At 43.7% G+C, this 21,870-nt stretch overlaps 1 protein-coding gene across 1 annotated transcript in view; it reads right to left on the reverse strand.

The window, feature by feature from the left end:
• GALNT17 (polypeptide N-acetylgalactosaminyltransferase 17) overlaps positions 1–21,870 on the reverse strand; it is a 223,771-nt gene that overhangs the window by 10,264 nt on the left and 191,637 nt on the right. Inside the window, exons 7-9 of the mRNA XM_009678155.2 lie at positions 9,823–10,008; positions 6,282–6,419; positions 4,826–4,921 (exon numbers count right to left, since the gene is read on the reverse strand). Of these exons, the coding sequence (XP_009676450.1) occupies positions 4,826–4,921; positions 6,282–6,419; positions 9,823–10,008 (420 nt within the window). The remainder of the gene's footprint in view (positions 1–4,825; positions 4,922–6,281; positions 6,420–9,822; positions 10,009–21,870) is intronic.

The raw sequence follows: 21,870 nt of genomic DNA on the forward strand, positions 1-21,870 counted from the left end.
TTAAACCAGGTATCAGTCATCAGTGGAGAGAAACCAGAACCGTAAGGTATAATACATGCCACCTTGCTTTGCATCGGACGAATCTCTCTCCAGAGAGATTCATCAGCTGTGGAAGGACCTCAGGAAACTGAAAGAGGACAGCTACTGCCTGGTTAGACGATAAAATTTAAGAGGAAATCCACCCACTCTGTCTGAAATTATGGCATCCAAGCCATGCTAGAGTAAGTAACCTTAAAGGCATCAGCTCATGCAGCTTCCTAGCAGAAGTTGGATGCACAGTTTACAAGTACAAATGTTGCTTTTTGTTAAATGTCTGCAGTCAGGATTTGACAGGTTGCCAAAACACCCAGATTCAGGCTGAGCTCATTACTTTTGATTTTTGGACTCGGTACTGCCTCCTCAGCTCTCTCAATTCATATTAGAGGAGGTCGCTTACCTCTCTCTGCCCTGGTCCACTCTTCTACAGATGAGTGCATGATGCACAACAGATGAGATGCAACAGCAATAATGGAGAGTAGCACAGCATGGGGACCTACTGCTCAGAAATAGCAAGAATTTGTAACAAAACCCCAACATTACATGGTGTGGCAGGCAACAGGAACCACGGCTCACTGTTGGTCTTGCATTGTTCAAATGCCATCAGAAAACCTACAGCTTACCCTCATTCACTGCCACTGAGGAACGTGTTCCGTAATTGTGAAATGGATTTCAATGCGTATGTGGATGAGCCATAATATCAAAAACAGAAGTGGAGATTTTAGACCACTATATTAACATTGAACAGAGGCACCACCCTGCACGCTTTCAGGTGCTGAAAGATCAAATAATAGGAATTGCCAATGCCTGTGTTTTTTACATATAAATATATAGCAAGTGAACTAATTGAACAAAATGTTTACATCACTTCTAATTATATTTCCAATAATAAATTAGAACACTCAGCCTATTAATTAAACAGTAGCACTGAAAGTCCAATTTCTTCTGTGCCCCCACCCACATTTTTGCAAAAGGCTAATTTCAAAGCTTCTGCGTTCACTGATAACTACTTAAAAAAAGCTTTTTCAAAGAGTTAAACTAATTGCATGCATTCTGAAACAAAAGAACTGCCAAGAACTAGCTCTCAGTTGGAGAGGAAAGCAACAACGTGGATATAGAAGAACAGGAAGAAAAATCTGTGCCGAGCTTGTGCAACAGACAAGATGAAGGGGACCAGGAGCAACGAAACATTTTACTTTAGAATGTCATGTAGGAAAAGAAAACATCATTAAGTTTAATCACAAAAACAGCTGAAGGGGAAAAAAAAATCTACTTTTAGCCATTCCTCTTAACCCAGGGTTAGCAGACATTGTCAGACTAATTCAGTTTCTCATACTCGTACTTAAGAGTACTTAAAGGTTTACATTTCCAACCAGGAAATGCAATAAGCAGTTGGTGCCATTTAAGAACAAATTGTGTACACTTAAGCAAGGCATAACCTAACAGTTAGGTTATGTTTAGCAGTGAGTGAATCAGCCACTGTTGCCTGATCTTTCTCTAAAGGCAAGGATAAACCAAACTACGTTTTTTTAACCACCACAGTGACCCTTGCTGCTGCTTCCTAGGCATGGTGGCTCATGAAGTTGGCAGTTCAAGCTCTGATGAGCTTTGGGACTACTGAGTCCTGGTGAGCCTGGAAAGCCCAGGGTGACCATATTGTGAGAACAGGCTCTTTATGCACATTCCTATCACTCACACTATACACTTTCTAGTGGAAAATGACCCTCCTTGAGCACCCTAGACCCTGAGATACTGACCAAGGCTGCCATAACTGAAGTGTCCTGCAGCTTTAAGTACCCACTTGGCTCCATCTCAATCTTCCACTCACTTTTCCTCATGATGACGTTAGCAGCAGGATACCGCTAAACTCATTTTGTAGTTGGAGAATTAAAAATGTAGAGAAGCTAAGAAATATGTTTAAGTCATATTTGAGGCCCACTGTAGAAGAGAGAACTGACACCCTGTCGTCTTTGGCCCTGATTGATACTCTAAGCTTTGAGCCAGATTTGATGAGCTAATCCTCTAAGATGCGAGAAAAATCAGATCCTGCCTTAGGAACGCTACCAGGAATGGGATTCCATGTTCCCAAGACCTAGGGAGCAGCTATATGATTTTGCTGTGAACTCTGATATGTGTTTCTCACCTGAAAAGCAGCAACTGTAGTACCTCCCTCCCTCATACCTCTCCCATGTACGGATTGGATAAGCAGCGTGTAAGAGCTAAACTATTATTATCTGTAATGTCCACCGGATTGAAGAAATAAGGCTCCATTTTAAAGACTGAGTTTACCAAAAATCTTTGATATGGCTCCAAGACGGGCTCCAAGGCAGCTGGAACCAGCTAAACGGGTCTGAGCAGCCTTTGCTTCAGCCAGGAAAACTCTGATGCTTAAATGAGAAACCCACCCAATAAATTAATTACCCCCTAAAATTTGAGAAACCCTACTGTCTGGTAGGAGAGTTTTCTTCTGCTCCCTGCACTCTTCTTGGTTCACAGGAGAAAATGATTTTCACAGGCAGGCTTTTTATTATGTAAATACCTGCGAGCACATAATGTGATGGTCTTTACTGTGTTACATTTCACAGTTTTGATCTTAATGAATTCACCTGCAGTGCTGAGCTTTCTTTTGTAACACTGATTGACACTGCAGAACAAACTTCAGAGGTTTTGCTTCTCATATCTGCAACTAGAACCAAGTGACCCTGGAGTGCTGGTGGACGGTAGCCTTAGAGGGCACTTGGGACCAAGAATTAAAGTATTATTTGTGTTGAGTATTTCTAAGAAACGTATGCACTTCTGCAATGAGATGAAGGCCTCATATAGTGACTTGTCTTTGATGGTAGAGCAAACTGGTCAAACAACAACAGTATATCAGGTCGCACGGATCTGAGCCTTTACTCATTGCTGCATGCCCTTCTGTGCTCCTTCATCTCAATGATATCTGAACAGTTTGCCATCATGCAGTAATTTCAAGAGGATTTAGGCGCTTACGGGTCTTTAGACGTGTCCTAGCCGGACCAACAGTTCTCATCTAAAGCCCTGTGTCATGTGTAAGCACAGACAGCTTTAGTTTGGGGTAGTGATTTTAAAATAAACTGTCGCAAAGCATTGCCAAATCCTGAGTAATAAACACCTTGATGCCAAGACTAAAGTAAATGGTGAAGAGAACTGATTTACTGGGGTGAGGAAAGAAAGTACGGCATATACTACAGTTACCAGAATCTGCGCACTGCAAAGTCAGTCCTTTCCTAAAACACTCAAAGGCTGACTTGTTTTCCTGTGAATAAAAAGAAAAATCTATCTAGGCCTTAAATGAACCTAATTCAGTATTCTGGCACAACGGGGAGGACTTCATCTCACTTAACCTCACCCAAATCAAAGTTAAGCCTCTAAGTTTTAAGACTCTTGCTCTCATCAATGGAGAGCAAGAGGCAGGAGCAATGCCATGCATGAGAGATGTGACGGGTCTCCTTCCCTGGTGCCTCTCTCTTTCTTTGGAGAGAATCTAGATGACAGCTTTAGCCTAGGAATTTAGCTTTCAGACTTCTGCTACCTCCCCACCTTGACTAGATTTCATATATAGAGTCACAGCAGCAACATGGGAAACACAAAGAAAAGCAAGAGGTTCAAGTTAGACATGTACATAAAAAGTCAGCAATAACCAACCAGAGTGTCGCTGGATGAAACAAAAATTTCTAGAATAAGTGCCATCGCTCTGTAGCTTTAGGGAGGCCTGGCCTGATTTTGGCAAGGACCATAAAGATCATGTCATAATCCGTAAAGAGATGCGTGTCTTAAGATAGCCATTCTACTTCTAAAAGCAAACATGTCATATGTTCTCCTAAAATATTACACAGGAGAAGAACGTTCTGATAAGGGATCTGCATGAAGAGAAGATGACCACCAGACATACAAGAACAAAAAGGAGATCACAGGATTTAAGTACAAGACTAACATGGGCATATAAGCAGAGATAGGAGAAAAACGGGCAGGAAAAGCTAGCAGGGAAATTGGTAAATCACCCCTGGAGCCTGCAGATCCTGAAAACACTGTCAGAGTCTGTGCCTCTCGTTTTAAGGATGATTGCACGTACACACCTAGCACTGCATCCAGTTTTCTCTAAAGACCGCCATTTAAGCCCCATGGCTACCAAGCCAGCAGCATTCCACGTCTGTAAAGATGTTGCTTTCTTTTTAAAACATAATGAAAGACAAAATTACATAAAAGGCTGAATTAGTTCATTATCACCAACTTTCAGTGTTTGACATCACTTTTCCTCTAAAAGTTAAGAGATCTAGAGCAAATCTTGGAATCATAGCTGTTAGTTTAGGATGAGTTTAAAATTAGGATAAGAAGCTTTTGGGTTGCTCCTAAAGTTTTGGAGAGGTGAAAGGACTGGTAGAAAACCACAGCTAAATCACTGCCACGTTGAAATGGCTACTTATCATCCCATCAAAAAGCACTCTTTATTTGTTTTCCAAGTTCGCACCTTTTACTCAGCCGGTAGAAAAAGAAAGGAAATGCATTATTTACCCTTGCCCAGAAGATTTTTTTTTTAAATGCTGTTTTTACTCACAGCTCTAGCACGATTCTGGTAATTTAATCTAGCAAACAGCTCTTAGAGTAGCTGGAAAAGATGCTTCTTTTTATATGAGGTATTTTTAACAAGCAGCTGTGCCTTATCATTTGAGAGCACAGCCAACAGCGTGTCCATGCTCCGTCCTGAAGCAGCCCCTGCCAGCTCCTGTTTGGTACTTGCCCACGCAGCCCGCACAGAGTTAATCCTCACCTGAGGTCCCCAGCCGTGGCATGGATACAGTATCGCTGTGTGGTTCTCTTGGGGGCCCTGGTCAAGACACACGTCTTTCGCCTTGTTGTTTCGAAGCTGTGGAAACGAATATTGTGGTGCATAGTTACATGGCCCTGTCTGACCGGAGGTGAACTGCAGTGATGCACTGGAACAGGTTGCCCAGAGAGGTTGTGGAGCCTCCTTCCCTGGAGATATCCATCTGGACACAATCCTGGGCAACGTGCTCTAGGTGACTGTATTTGAGCAGGGGGGTTAAGCTAGATGATCTCCAGAGGTCCCCTCAAACCTCAACCATTCTGTGATTCTGTAAACATATTTTACTATATCACTGGACATAATCGAGCATAGATTAGTGGTCCATGTTATGCTTTTTTACATAATAATCACAATTCAAAAAAGCCAACTTTCTCGATCACAGCTTTCTTTATCGTTGGAGTTCTTTATCTTTACGTGTGGTGGCAACAAACATATTTTTAGACTGCCATCAGTATGTTGCCAGGAGCCTGGAACCCGTGCAAAATTGCTTATATTTCACCACAAAAAAAAAAACTTGAACTGCTCAACAAGCTAGAAAAAAAAAATCTAACTAGCACAAGGAACCCCTTTGAATCATTGTATGGGTGCAGGAGACACTGCGCTGGCAAACTAACCGGCCAGGTATTCAAGGATACACTTCAGAAGGAGCGCAAAAACTGCTGAATTCATGCCGCAAAGTGAAATAATGACTGAGTTACTGAGTCTGGTTAAGGCACAGATGTCGTCTCTTGAGTCTCCTCATATAGAGCAACTGCAATGAAGCACTGCCTTTAAAAAGACTGCTTTTGCGGGGTTTTAGCTGGAAGGCATTAAGTAACTTTGATAAGGAAATTTTGTTAAAGTTAATGTCCGCCTGGGGTGCTTGGTCTGTGCTACAACAGGCCTCCTCAAACTGTCATTATGCCAGAAGTGATCTATTGCAACTGATTATTATTAGTTCCCATAAATGCCTGTCTTCATATTCCTACTACTGTCTCAAAGCCAACACACATTGAATTGAGTCTCCTTACTTTATCAGTTGCGACAATGCACTGTATTCTACAGAGAGCACGTAAGAAATTAGGCTGAGGTTAAGTCAAAGGGCTTTATATAAAGACTATGTACTAAAACTATATATTCAGCTACTTAATCCATGGATTCAGTGGGTAATATAAATAATTTTGTGTCAATTCAGTAAATAAGGTATTAAAATATTCTACTGTATATGGATCTCCAAGATCAGAAATAAATCCCCAAATAGGTTTTTTTAATAAACTGCTAACGTATTCATATACATTTATATAGTTATACAGTAACAGTAGGTTTTGATTCATATTTATCTTCTTGGAGGCTATTTCTCATCAAAGCCTTACCAGTAGTAAATATTATCAGTCTGATCAGTCTGGATGGCCTTAATTACCTCGCCATAAGCAATGGTGTTGTTGTATCTTCTCATTTCTGGATAAACATGGTCCAGATACCACTGGAAATTTTTACACTTTAAGCTCTTCCTTAATGCTTTTCTCTCAGAGACATCCCCAATGTCAATACCTGGATTCTGAAAAATAAAGACACAGCATTTCACTAAATAGCTATTCGTGTGAAAAGAAAAGAAAAATTGATTGCATTTCACTGCTTTTGCTTCCAAGCAGCTTGGAAGCTGCCAAAAGTTGAACAGCTCAGTGCAGAGGCCACGCAAGGGAATTCTGGCGCGCTTCCAACACAGAAATCGTCGTATCGGACGTCAAAAGGAAGACCTGCATTTCACAGTCAGGAGAAGCATCCTCCTTCGGTATGTTTTGAAGGTGTTCTCCCAGTGGCCATCAGACTGATGCTGGGCACATTTAAGCTGTGAGAGGTAATTTAGAAAAGAGAATCCAAATGGAGAAAACGGAGGAAAAGATTCTGGAAGAAATACAAAAAAGTGCAGTGTAACAAAGGGGAACCTTTCCTTTGATTCCCATAGGCTTTGGCTCAGTCTCAAAAAGAGAATTTTTCAAAGGGCACAATGCCAAAATATTTTTAAAAGCTCTCACCTCTCATTTAGGAACTAACATACTGGATGTCCAAATGAGCTTAAAAGCAAATGCAAATAGAAATTTAGAAGATGGTCATGTGCTAAATCCTGGAAAAGGAAACCCCTCTCTGTGCAGTGACCACTAAAACACCTTCCCCTTACACACTAAGGATGTGTGACTACTAAGAGGTGACTGAGAGGACAGTATGGTTAGAAAGGTATAAAATGGGGGGGGGGGGAAGGAAAGGTTTAAGATTCATATATAATAAAAGAGGTAGATAGCGAAGAATAAAAGATAAAATTACAGGAGAATAAAAGTTTAGGCTGAACTTCAGAAAAACCCCTTGACAATTTGGACAATTATGGCGTGAAATAGTCTCCCTGGAGATATAGTGGAACCCCACTGCTCACGTTGATTTAAAAGCAGACAAAGCTACAATATCTGTCCCAGTGGAAATAATCTCGCAGGAGCCAGGAGCAGCGACTGAGGAGAGCGGCCCCTCTTCAACCTCTTATTCCATTACAGAATCTGGGGAACTAATGCACCAGCAAGGTGAAAAAAAATTAAAGGCACAAAGCAACCACTTTATTCCTTTCTATGGGTGTCTGGGCTCCTATGTTTTTTTAGATCATGCTCTTGTCTTCTCCAGTGATCATTAAATAGAGTTGGGAAAGCAATTTTCCATTACAACACTTGTAATGATCTTCTAATGAACTATTCACTCTGCTTACAGAAGATACCACTTTAATGTGCTACTGGTAGCTCATAGGTAAAAGTAAACATGATTCAGCGCAGACAGGTAGGACAGTCTCAAGTCTGAACAGACAAAACAGGATGCTGAGCTAAGTAGACCCACAAACTAGTTTGAGCCTGAAATATTCAGTGCATGGCTTTTGCTTCGTTTTGTATATGCTGACGTTGCAAAATAATTCAATGTACATTCACATCTCACTGCATGATACCACCTGTCAAACAAAGCCTCTCTAAAATTAAATCCTTACAGGTTTACTGATAAGAGCTGTATCAAAATCCCAAGTCTCTTTTAGGGTACCCCGGGTCCGCTTCTCCAGACCCATCTCCAGTTTTGATTCCACCTGATGCTTCCTTTTCAGTATTAAACAGGAACTGTGGCTTCGTATTTAATTTTAACCCCTTTGGGCTGCACTGCAAAGCCTTTCCTTAGCAGAAATGTGGTGCCTCACCGCTAAAACCAAATCGGCCTAGGGACTGGGTCTGAACTGGCTACGGCTAATGATCCCCGCCCATGCGGGTTTGCATCTTGCAACCTGTTTTGAAGAGAGATCTGATATTAATCAGTCCTGCAGGCAACTCTCTTTCCCTTTCCAAATTCTTAGAGTGGTGCCCATCACAGCCAGCGCCTTCCTGCAACTTGCCAAGTAAACAGCATCGCTTTCAGCCTCTATTCATCTATTTCTCGATAACAAACTCATCCAAGACGCTCCACCACCCACAGTCCGTCAAACCAGGAACTCGGGCAGCTAATCGACCCTTCCCAGGTCCCTGTTGTTCTCTAATGCAGTACAAAGTTGCTACTACTGTGGCTCTAAATACCAGTAAATCTCCCCAGATGTAACCTTTCCTCCGAAAGCAGCAGCAGCTCACATTTAATGTTTCTCAAAACATCTAGCCGTGAAGAACAGCACTACCAGGCAGGTCTGCTACTGCAGCAGGATCACAGGGCGCCGGTACCGGCGCCCGCTCTTTGCCAAGGGTGTGATCTGCGAGGTGTGAATGTTTCCTGTTTATTTTTGCCACTAAAAGGGCAGATGGAAATAACTGGTCGCAAGGGGTCAGGCCACAGATGTCAATAGCTTTTCCTCACGCTTGGACAGCACAGCCCATCGCTAACACGTATGCAGCCTGCAAGCGAACCACGAGGCAGGTAGTTCTGCGGGGCAACCCCTAGCCCCCGTCCCCGGAAAGTCGGGACATGCTCCTGGGCTTCGTTATTTTGGATGCAGCCTGTACAAAGACTGAAGTCTTTGGATCTGTGTGAAGTCCTCCTGGAGCTTAGGGAGCTTCACACAGAAGTCCAGGGGATCCCCTAGAGATCCAGCTGCAGAATCTAGCCCTCGGGCAAGGTCAGCCTGCCTCGCTGGCAAGCACCTGCAGTTTTCCAGAGAAGATGCACCATGTTGCTACAAGGCAGGATTTCCCTGAAAGTCCAAACATTTCCGAATGGAAATAAATATCAGCACCAAAGCTACCCAAACATGGTGTTTTTAGAGCAACGGCTTTTGGAGCATTTGAAGCTTTTGGAGATCTCATTTTGTGAACTGCCGCCCTCCTATCCCTTTACTTCCAAAGACTGTTTCTAAGTGCTGCTAGCCTCTGGGCTGCTCCGGCACAGGGCAGAGACCTGACTCCAAGCTCTGGGATGTGAACGGCCTGGGAACTCAGACCATGCATTTTGCAGGACACGCTGTCTGCAATGAGTTCTGGAGAGCAACAACACGGTGCTAGTCATAAAAACGGAGTTGGCTGTTGCCACAGGCCTGCACACGACATATACCTACCAGAGCTGCAGGAAAGAAACTCATTTATTAATATCAGCATTGTTAGCAATTTTCTGTCCACTGATTTTACAGAAAGACTCCATCTGCAGAGCAGCGTAATGACATAAACTCACGCTGTGTAAACACTGAACGGGGAGATAAACGCTCTGTAATACAGGTTGAATTTTTAAAAATTGCACAACAGACGTGAGTTTGCTGAGGCAAACCATAGGAATTCCACCCAAGTCTGTAGCCTTTGGCAGCATCTCCATCCAAGCCGAGAGAGCTGTGCTGATTTCCCCAGCTGAGCATCTGACCATCTGACTGATATTTCAGGCTCTCTTTCACACAGGGGCACTAAATGCTCTGTAATTTAAGCTCTTAACCCAAAGAAGCGAAGGCCAGGAGAAAGGCACAAAGGCTGTACCTCCAGTGGCAGGTTCCACGCAATGTAGACGTGGGATTTGTAATCGTCCATCCACACCTCAGCAACTCGCAGGGCGTTGCGCTTGGTGTAGAAACCAATGTTGTTGTTGTAGGGCTTTTTCTTGCGTTCGATGTGAGCCACTCTCGAACACGGTAGGACCTCCATGCTACCGCCGCACAGCCACACCTGGAAGGCAACAGGAGAGCACAGGCATCAGTGCATCGCTAAGGCTCTGACACGAGTAGAGAGGGTCCACGTACAAATTAAAGGCAAGGAGGTGGTGGGTTTTGAGGTTTCTGTAACATGTTTGGCGAGCACTGAACATGGAAACGGGCAGTACTGTCTTAGGCTCCAACCGTGCAAATAACGGCGGTGCTCAGCACCGAGGGGCCAGATTGCCTTTACTCTGGCCACGCATGACAGCAAGTCACATATGAGGAAAATTTAACTAGTGCTCACAGCAAAACACAGGTTGACTTTAATGGGATCAGGACTATATCCAGCATATGCTATTAATGTTTCGCAGATTAGGTGCTGAGTTTACAGGGATGTTTCTACTAAATAAAAAGGATTAACAAATGGAATATTTGAAACAATTGCAAGATCTCACTCTGCATAAGGGATGACTCAGTGAAACATATGGCAGGGACAGATTTCTCCCCCTTGAAAACATTTGTTCATTATTTTTCTTTCACATGCTGTTTAAAATTTCCTTAAATCACAGTTTACAAGTTAATAAAATAATTTCAGATCTTGTTATCTCACAGAAATGGAATTCACATAAAGACGCACCATACCTGATTTCTTCACTCACTGCTTGCCTTCACCAAGAAATTATTTATTTTAAATTAATAAAGACCTGTATCCAGGACTCCAGGCACAAGAGGCAATTGGTATAAATACATATGCCAAGTAAGCCTAATAATCCCAGTTTCGCCTATTTTGCAGTCTGCTGTTAACGCTATCACTTTGCACAGTTGTTATAACACCCATAGTTTCTGGGATCTTTTCCAGACCCACCACCTTTTAGTCCATCTGTGTTCCCTAAATTTTATTGACCCTGTTCAATACGCTCTCCCAGCACTACCATGAGCCACACTGTCCATGAGCCTCGCTGCAGAAGAAGGGCAAACCCGAGAACAGCACCTGTGAAGGTATTCGGCGTTTCAGGCCTCCCGAGAACATGTTATATGTTTAGCAATGGGTGAGACCCACCACTCAGAAACCACCTCTCCTCCTTCCTGTGCAAATAATGTCAAAATTACATGGACAAGACGCATTAAATAAAAGATATTACTGACAGCTAGCCATCGTAGGCTCTATAACTACTGCCCATCTTATTTTATAAAATGATTGATTTAGCACACAAAACGCATTGTGCACGCATTTTCAAAGCATAGGTAAAACAAGTAATAGATGGTATAGCAGGTAAAATTATTTCCTTGCTACGAACATGATATTCATACTGTTATGACGTACATTACCATAGTTTATAGGAACCCGCCTCCTAAAATCAGGGTCCCATTTTATTAGGTGGTGCATAAACACGACAAAAAAAATCAAATTTTATCCCTGTTCTGCCATTAGACCTTTCCGAACACTTCAGATATAATGTCGGACCTCCAGAAAGAAGCCAGAGTTGAACTCATACACGACAGGCATGTCCTTCCTACTCAGCCTCATTCAGGCGTGATCCTAGCTAGCTTACTCCAAGAGATTTGCTTGAAATTTTGCAGCAGGCTACAACGCTGACAAAGCAAACAATGAGTAAATAAGGTAGTTCTAAAAACATAGATTTTTTTGAAGGAATATTCCCAAGGCAATATTTTGACAGCAAATGCCCATGTTTCTTGCCCAATCAGTTCTTTAGTTTATTAATGTCTTGATGAAACAGGGACTTTGTCCATTGCCAGTGGGTGCTCCCAAAGCAGTTGGATGTCTGGCTGGCTCACCACCAGCCAAAAGGCTGAATAAAACTGCAGGTGTTGTAGTCTGAAAGCTCCCTACCACCATCTCTGTTTTTGTAGGAATTTGGGGGGAATTTTGCTCTGTTTTGGGAGAGTTTGGAGGATTCTGTCCTAGTATGAGGCCAAAATAGTTACTTCTACAAACTTGAAAGTCTTCACTTTTAGTTAAAATGCCATTTCCCAGCAAGCTTTCCTGTATTGGTAAGGCTTGGGACATTACCTTTCCATGTTTCATTTAAATAACTCATATACTATATAACTCATATACTTATACTAGACATCTTTCTTAGATTTCTAGAATATCTGTACAAAGTATCTGTAAATACACACGCTGTGATAAACTGAGAGAGGAAGTGTGCTGGGTTTTGTGCAAAAGCATTGATTATATACTTATCCACAAACCAGGTCCAGAGAGATCAATACAAATTTAATTTAGAAAAGACAACTACGCTAGGAAAAAACATAGTTCTAACTCCTAAACAAATCCTAAATTGCCATTATAAAGAAAAAAATCTAACTGCCTTTACAAGGCATTTATAACAATTTCTCCTGGCAAAAACGAGAGTAAAGGAAACTATTATATGGGAAATAGTCAAGTCGCACATGGTATTGCTGTCCTCCTTGTACAGATATGTAAAATATAACCCAAGGAAGAAGTCACTTATTCCCGCGTGACCCAGCAATTACTTTTTGTTCCCACTGGCAAGCAGAAACACGTACGAACGGTTCCACCAAAACGGTCCAATGCGATAGGACAGAGACTGCAGCCCAGGAGCTTTCCCTTGTATGTATGAAGCGCCAGGTAGCTTTCACCTCACAGTGAACGTCACTGAGAAAGGCCCCAGACTTTGTTTTCTTGGCTCCAACGTGAATGAGCTATGAGCCACTGCAACTACAAGGGCTCAGTGGACTACATATAATTTTTTCCAACTAAGCTGAAAATCACTGCCTTCCCAATGCCCTGAACGTGCATTTTAAGTGATGCCAGACAGAGGCACACCTCCAATGCCACCAAGCCAGTAAACCTGAGCAGTTATCACCCATCAGCTGAGCAGCCAGCAGGTGCCCTCAGCTCCCGGCGAAGACGAGCACGTTGGGCTCAACTGCCATGCAAAAGATTGCTCTGCCAATGGAGCAAGTGCTCGAGAGGAGAAGGTCAGTAATAGCACCTCAGCTGCCAAGCAGTGTTATTGGTCAACCTCAGCACCTCAATCATTTTTGTTCACATGCCGTAGCCAAAGATCACACTCAGGTGCTCCCATGCACACACCCAGGCCGTCACCTCCACTGAGCTGACTGGTAATAATTTCCCGAACTGCAATAACAGTACTGCCTGGGCACTCAGACCTTTACAGCAGATTTGTTTGCGTTGTTGAGAATTTTTTGGGGCAGCAACCCTCATTTATGTCTGTTTCAAGTGGCCTTCTGTCCCACTAAAAATCCTTAATGAAGAGATGGGCTTCATGATAAGATTTTCCCCACTAATTGTGGAAAAAAAAAGTCATACCCAGTAAACCTACAATCCCTTAAGGTATCTATTTACTGTAACTTGTTATGTTAATGGGATAATCAGTCCAGCATGGCTTTTCTACTAATTCCTTGGAGAAATGTCTCCATTTCTTGGAAGATGGGTAATCAAGAGCAGCTCAATATTAAGACCAACGAGAAAAACAAGGTATTTTCAAATGTATTCATGTTTTGCCTGTTTAACATAGTAGAATCTTTTATGTTGCTTGTTATAAACAATGAGATCCACTTTCTAAAATACAAATGGACAGCATGTAAATGCATATTTCAAGACTCATGATAGTGTATGTAAGAGAGCAGATTAAATATGAAGAACAAGTACCAAGCTTCCTGGTTATTTCCTGACAGAAAGAATCAAATTGCAGTGCAACTATTAGCTTGCCATTCATCCACCCATAACGAGACACAGAACTAAAAATAGAAGCATTCCCCTCCAGTAAATGACGGTGACTCAATAACTTCTTCTCCATCAGTCTAAACACAGGAGTAATCAAACATACACAAAGACACTTGAATTTATAAAAAACCTGTTAACAGTAAGTTCTATTGAAGAAATTGCAGGGAAACAAAAAAAACCTTCACCTAGAGATCTTTGATGTGTTTCACAAAAAGCTGGGGCGTAATTCCTTTGCAATTATTTTGTGGGCAAAATGTGATTGTCATCCGGCTTCAATAGGGAAAACCTGCAATTCCTCTCAAGCAGTGAAATCTGTGAGTACAGCTGAAATGCAACCAGCAATCCACCTCCTAGAGGCATTTGCCACACTTCAGGGGAAATTCTGGTTAGCCTAAGATGACCCAAGATTACATCACCCGGCTCTATGCGAGGGGTTAGCTTAGCTTTGCTTTCCAAACCCTCTCCGGGAGCATGACGCTTTCACTGGTGCCCTAACGCATCCACGAAACGGCAGGCATCCCAGGGACGTGCATCGTGCGTAACCGAACGAAGATTCGACGTCCTGCAATACGTATGCGCGTGTCCCGGCGTGCCAGCGTAAGCGTGCAAGTACTCAGCAAGATGCAAGAGCAACATATTCCCTCCTCCTTCTAGCCAAGATGGCTGCATCTGCCCTGCCATCGTCCTTCAGGCCGCTGTTTGCAAACTATAGGAGTTTTTTCTACATCGCTCTTGCTGCAATGGGACTGCTTCACACTCCTTCATTTCCAGCGGCAGCCAGGAAGCAAGTAACCGGGGCGTTCGTGAGCGTTGCCAGCGTACGACTGAGAGCAAGCCAAGAGATGGAGCACCCTGGAATTTGCCTCAGGGAAGTACATGCCCTTGGTGATTACTGTGCTCACAGTAATGGAGAGAGCGGAAGGCTACTTTCCAAACGCAGTGTACAGATGTTCTTTTGTGCATATAATAAAGAGAGCAGACAAGACGCCAATTTAACTTGACCAGCTCGTTACAGTAGCCACAGGAAGTTTCCAAAGTGTTAAGCAGTTCAGAGCAACTACTTTCCACGATCTCCTTTGCCCTCAAAAATATACTGCAGCTACCAATTTGCTTTGCTCCTGGCTGACAAAAGCACCAATTACCCTCAAGAAGTGCTAAGCAGAATGATTTTTGTCAACCTGCCTAACTTCAAAGGAGCCAGCCAGGCAGAAAAAGGTAACAGAGGAGGATCCAGCACCCAGGAGGGCGCTGAACACCCACGGAGTCCCGTCCAGTGCAACACCAGGTTGATCGTCCGTCCTCCTACCTTCCGCTCCCGAGCACCGATGTCTCCTGCCTTTTCCTACCCCTTCCACTCTGGCAGTGAAACAGAAGATAAAATTATTAACTATTACTAGTATACTAATTACTAGTATATTTTCATCAGAAAACGCTAATAAAGGGGCTGTTTCCCCGGGATGTTAGAATAACGCACAGCATCTAACTCCTCTGTAGTACTTCTCCTCCCGCGGCTGCAAGTTTTACCAAGGAACTCAGGCTTGCCATCTGCTTTTTGCACAAAGACAAGTCATGTCAGAAAAAGGGAGAAGGACTTTTGTTAGCTCCGTGGCAAAACTAGGACTTGTCCTTCACCCTTTTGCAGCCCGCTGAGTCCCATGGGACTGAGGCCCATGTCCCTGCAAAACGAGCAGAAAAACATCACGGAAAAACACGGAAAAACATCCCATTGCCTCCCGTGCCATTATACAATGCTGTGCTTCCTTTTCATCGCAACGACATCGCTAATGATAACAATAAAAAAAGTAAAAAGGGACGGCGACTGTCGTGGGTCCTGAACGCGGTGTTCTAGCTGGGGCTAGGAGTGACATCCGCAGTGAACGCTGACAGCTCCCATTAAAAGATCCTGACTTTAGCTGCTTATAACTTGGCCAAATTTTAACTATTCAGACTGAAATGTATCCTAGAACAGCCACAGCCTGCCTGCAGTTAATGCAAAGAGACATGATGTCTAATGGTGTCAAGATTAGTCTGCAAGGTAAACTTTTAATCTTGGAATGTATTGTGACAGAAAGAAACGGGGAGGGAAAAGCCCTCCTAACTTTCATTACATAAACTCCAAGCTTTTTCAGCTGACAACTTCATTTCTAAGGTGATTAGCAAAAACGTACCTTAATTAGCAATAGATTTCCCATTTAACTGCTTTGCCTTATCTTCCCCCCTCCTTTTAAAAGCAACTTCATAGTTAAGGGAAAAACACAATTACCCAGGGCAGCTAAAATAATAAGGAAGGTATCAGAACAAAGACCTAAATAAAGCAATTGAGAAACACTAAAAAAGGCAAAGAAGTAATCATTTCTCCATATGCTCCCTCGTACAGCTCTGAGATACGGCATCTTTCCAAATTATTCCTTTTCTCAGAAGAAACGATGCTTTTACATGTACATTTCTGGCCACACGTCTGAAGCAGTTTCTGACCTTTGCCTGTCTCCTTCCCAGTTGGGCCGTGCTTTTGCTGCGCGAGAGGACACCCATCGCGCGATCGCCCACACCAAAAGCGCCATTGCTCCTGTGCCCCAACAGCCATGGCCGTCCTTGCCCAGCATGCCCGGGACAAGGGGTACCAAACTCCAGCGAGCAAAGCTGAGATGGTTCAGAGCTGCCCAACGTCTCCAAGCTGAAATATCCCCGCTTTGAGGCACCAAGGTAAGGGTTTTCATGCGAATGGCTAACGCAAGGAGATGTAAACCCACAGTATTTTTGGAGCAACTGATTCAAATCACTCTTAAAGAGAGAGATAATACAATACCTGCCTATTATTTAAGCATCAGTTATGTCCTCAGCCTGGGGGACTTAGCAGTAGTGCCTTTATTCCCATGATAAGGTCCTCGCAATGTAGCAGTGAGAGAGAAAGAGATATCGCTGTGAGCCTGTTAAATCCAAGTTTTAGTAAATACACATTTCCCAGTCATTCCAGCAAAGCGGGCAGGAGACCTGCATGGATGAGCAAGGAACTCCTGACAAAACTCCAGCAGAAGAAGGAAGTGTACAGAATGTGGAAAAGGGGACAGGCCACTTGGGAGGAATACAGGGACGTTGTCAGAGCGTGCAGGGATGCGACAAGGAAGGCTAAGGCCCAGTTGGAATGAAATCTGGCAAGGGATGTCAAGGACAACAAGAAGGCCTTCTTCAAATACATCAATAGCAAAAGGAAGACTAGGGAAAACGTGGGCCCGCTGCTGAATGGGGCGGGTGCCCTGGTGACAAAGGATACAGAGAAGGCAGAGTTATTGAATGCTGCCTTTGCTTCCGTCTTCACTGCTAAGGCCAGTCCTGAGGAATTCCAGACTTTGGAGGCAAGAGAGGAAGGCTGGAGAAAGGAAGACTCTCCCTTGGTGGAGGAGGATCAGGTTAGAGATCTTTTGTCCAAACTTGACATCCACAAATCCATGGGCCCCGATGGGATGCACCCACGAGTGCTGAGGGAGCTGGCGGATGTTATCGCTAGGCCACTCTCCATCATCTTGGAAAGGTCCTGGAGATCAGGAGAGGTGCCTGAGGACTGGAAGAAAGCCAATGTCACCCCAGTCTTCAAAAAGGGCAAGAAGGAGGAGCCAGGAAACTACAGGCCTGTCAGCCTCACCTCCATCCCTGGAAAGGTGATGGAACAGCTCCTCCTGAAGGTCATCACTAAGCATCTGGAGGACAAGAAGGTGATCAGGAGTAGTCAGCATGGATTCACCAAAGGGAAATCATGCTTGACCAATCTGATAGCCTTCTATGACGGAATGACTGGCTGGGTAGATGAGGGCAGAGCAGTGGATGTTGTCTTTCTGGACTTCAGCAAGGCTTTTGACACTGTCTCCCATCACATCCTCCTAGGTAAGCTCAGGAAGTGTGGGCTAGATGAGTGGACGGTGAGGTGGCTTGAGAACTGGCTGGATGGCCGAGCTCAGAGGGTTGTGGTGAATGGCGCAGAGTCAAGTTGGAGGCCTGTGGCTAGCGGTGTCCCCCAGGGGTCAGTCCTGGGCCCAGTCTTGTTCAATATATTCATCAATGACCTGGAGGAAGGGACAGAGTGCACCCTCAGCAAGTTTGCTGAGGATACTAAACTGGGGGGAGAGGCTAACACACCAGAAGACTGTGCTGCCCTTCAGAGGGACCTGGAGAGGCTGGAGAGGTGGGCGGAGAGGAACCTCATGAAGTTCAACAAAGGCAAGTGCAAGGTCCTGCACCTAGGCAGGAATAATCCCCTGCACCAGTACAGGCTGGGGACTGACCTGTTGGAAAGTAGCTCTGCCGAGAAGGACCTGGGAGTGCTGGTGGACAACAAGTTGAGCATGAGCCAGCAGTGTGCCCTTGTGGCCAAGAAGGCGAATGGGATCCTAGGGTGCATTAGGCAGAGTGTTGCCAGCAGGTCGAGGGAGGTGATCCTGCCCCTCTACTCAGCCCTGGTGAGGCCTCACCTGGAGTACTGTGTCCAGTTCTGGGCTCCCCAGTCCAAGAGAGACATGGCACTGCTGGAGAGAGTCCAGCGGAGGGCTACCAAGATGATTAGAGGGCTGGAGCATCTCTCCTATGAAGAAAGACTGCAAGAGCTGGGCCTGTTCAGCCTGGAGAAGAGAAGGCTGAGAGGCGATCTCATCAACGTGTACAAGTATCTGAAGGGGGAGTGTCAAGAGGATGAGGCCAGCCTCTTCTCCGTGGTGCCCAGCAACAGGACAAGAGGCAACGGGCAGAAACTGAACCACAGGAAGTTCCATCTGAACCTGAGAAAAAACTTCTTCACTGTGAGGGTGACAGAGCGTTGGAACAGGTTGCCCAGAGAGGTGGTGGAGTCTCCTTCCCTGGAGATATTCAAAAGCCGTCTGGATGTGATCCTGGGCAATATGCTCTAGGTGACCCTGCTTGAGCAGGGAGGTTGGACTAGATGATCTCCAGAGGTCCCTTCCAACCTAAAGGATTCTGTGATTCTGTGATTATCTGATAACTGTTTACAGGTTTCATTCAAAAGTTGCACAACTCTCACAGACAGCAAGGTGGATTGTACTATGTGTTATATATTTGTTATATATTATATGCTCTATGTTATATCTTTGTTTCTAAGTGCCGATTAAAGCAACTGTGAATGCCATCATCTGATTGTAATAACAGCAGCGAGAATTGAGTAGACAAGTTAGATTACATGATAATGAGTTAAAAAACACATATAGAGAAAAAAAGAAAGGAAAAAAGAGTTCTGCCTGGGAACTTTTTATTTCCACTGCAGTGGAAAAAGGTATTTCTAATCTCCATACTTGGTCAACAACTCTCCTTGAAGAGGGTTGCCTTTTAATTTGGGTACGTGAATTATTCACAGATCACATCGAGAGAGGACTGGAGGACAGGAAAATTCATATTAAAGCAGTAAACACACTACCTTTGGAATCATTTTGATATATGCATCTAGCAAAGGTGCAATGTTTTATTTATAACCAGCACCAACAAGCAGACCAACTGGTGACAAAACATTTCTAAGCGCATGGGAAGGGATGTGCCATTCCGTCCGTCGCCCTTGGGACAAGGCAGCTCGGGCAGCCTTTCCTGTTTGGGCAGGGACAACGTTTGCACTGATGGAGCTCAGCAAAAACCCTTCTATCATTGGAAACCCTGACACAACGCCATCTTGACCAACTAAGTTATTTTAGAAACCTCTGTGAAGAGAGGCTACGTCCTGGAGCAGAAACAGAAAAAGCATTTTCACTGCTAAATCTGTAGGTTTGCTTTCTCTCTAATGAGGCCAAGGAAACCCTGCCTGAGAGCATCCGGGCAAAGTCTCCAGATAAGGTGTGGTATTTACATATCATCCCTTTAATGCATGATTTTCCCTCCTGAACAGGCCACTTCTCAGGATGGCGGGAGAAGGGGATAATTTAAAAAGATACATTTAAAACAATACATTTAGGACAATAAACTTTTTTTTTGGCATTCCTTCTGCCACGTTTTGTCCTCATAGAGGACATGACTTTGGGCAGATTCCTGTCTATGTAGCGCCATACCAGTAACAGTAATATCCACGTGACTATTAGCTTTTATGCTGCTACTACTACATTCATTCCATTGGTAGTGGCCACTTAAAAATGCCAAATAAGAGTGGAACTGAAGTGCACAAACCACACCACAAGACCTACAGAAATATGAGGTAACAGGTAAAAGTTCTCATCCTCTTACTGTGCAAGGAGCGTACACAGTTTAACATTTGACATATTGGAGATGCTAGAATAAGGCAAGCTTCATGTCAATGCAAAGCAGTGATTTCTCTGTGCTGCCATAGTTCAAGGAGAATGATACATGCACGCTCTAATTGCATTTGCACAAACTTGAGGCTTTTCCAATGAAAAATTTATGCTCCGCTTCTCCAGCAATCCCAACACAAACTGTTTTAAATAGTGCATCATTCCTGGCTACAATAGATATTGATTTGACTTTATCACCAACAGAAGATAAAATATTAAAGAAAGGGTTTGGCAGGAGGCTATATTTAAAACATAAAGGATAACATAGGGAGGATGAGCTGCAATCGCAAGTGTCCAGGTACTCTTAGTTCAGAAACATTTCTAAAATGGAAATTTCCACTTCTCAGCGCACTGAGACTGCTGTTTCAATTGCTGCAAAATTAAACAACAGCAACCAGAGTGGCTGCATAACGGCCTTGTCATCTTACTGTCTCCAAAAGTTAATAAAAAGAGCAATAGAATATGGATTTAAAACCACATCTTGCAAACGCTTATAGAAACTAGAGAGAAGCTCTCACACCTGAACTCCCAGCCTTAGTTGGAGCTGTAGCCAAAGACGTGTATCATCAGCTCATGTATGGTCAAGGCCTGTGCTCCTGCAGAGGCACAAAGCTGAAGTGGTTTGTTACTAGTGTGGTATAAATCTAGATCCATCATAAGAAGGTTAGTACTAAAATTCCTCAGTACGCTGATGTTACCTGATCCATCTTGGCAGCATGACAAGGACCTGATTATGTTGTAATAGTATAATGCAAAGATTATTACAGACTCATAAAAGGAGAGTGCCTAAAAACAGTAGCAACAATAATCGTTAGCCCTTTTGGAACGGAAAGAACGTGCTGGCCTTTATATGCCAGTCGTATAGAAATTACCTGCAGGATTTGACCCTAAGGTACTTGGAGATTGGTCAGGTTTTGTTTTTACTGCCAGTAACATACCAAAATCATCTTGATCTTATTTTCCTATTACCGTCTCTGTCAAAGCCATAAAAATAAAATAATGGAAATAGTTCAACAGAATTTTGGTCTATTTTTCATGCAAAAACTCTTCAGAGAAAATTATCCATGGACTGTTCTTCAGACTAACGCCATTCCAGTTTGGGAAAGGCAGGGGATGGGGAGGGGGGAAGGTGTCAGCTATCGTTTTAACCAAAAGAGGCAGTTCTGAAACAGAATTATTTATGCAGAGAGAGGCAGGAGCGTGATAGAGCAATTTCTGAGCTGACAGCACGCCTGTTCCACTGAGCTGTTTCCAGTCTCCTTAACTCCAGCACATCATGACTGTGGTTTTTGTTAGCTGTAATTATAGATATCCTCTCATCAAATGCTGATGGAGAATGTGAGGGAAGGAAGCTGAGCTCTTTCATAGATTTTCATAGACGGATACAATTTAATGTGACTCAGGCTGTCCTCTTCGCAGCAAATTGCTCAGCTCATCAAAAAGAATAGTTAATTAGCTTAAAACTAGAACATGCAAATAGATAGGGAGTAAATGTATGTGCTGTGCGTGCCTATTATTTAACGCGAATGCTTATAACTATGTACAGACACACATATACACACGAGGTATTTTATGCCTTGTTAGATCTCTAAAGCAAACTGACAATGTTTTCAAAGAGCTCAGATGTCTTTGCTGCAATCGTTCTCCTTTTCTAAGCTTGGAAAGGATTTTTAACAATAGTGTTTTAACAAACCGTCAGGTTTCCCCAAGGATCTCTACCTTAGCTTGAGATTTTGCCCCTGTTTTGCCCTGGAAAGGGTCCTGACTGTCCTGATGCCCAGAGCCAGCTGTGTCACCAGCCGGCACCAAGGCAGAGGGACGCTCCTCTGCCAGGAGGATCTCAAACCCGGCAGAGAGCTCTCCTTAGACATTTCTGTTCCTGGGA

The sequence above is a fragment of the Struthio camelus genome, chromosome 16, assembly GCF_040807025.1.
Source record: "Struthio camelus isolate bStrCam1 chromosome 16, bStrCam1.hap1, whole genome shotgun sequence".
Classification (NCBI taxonomy): Eukaryota; Metazoa; Chordata; class Aves; order Struthioniformes; family Struthionidae; genus Struthio; species Struthio camelus.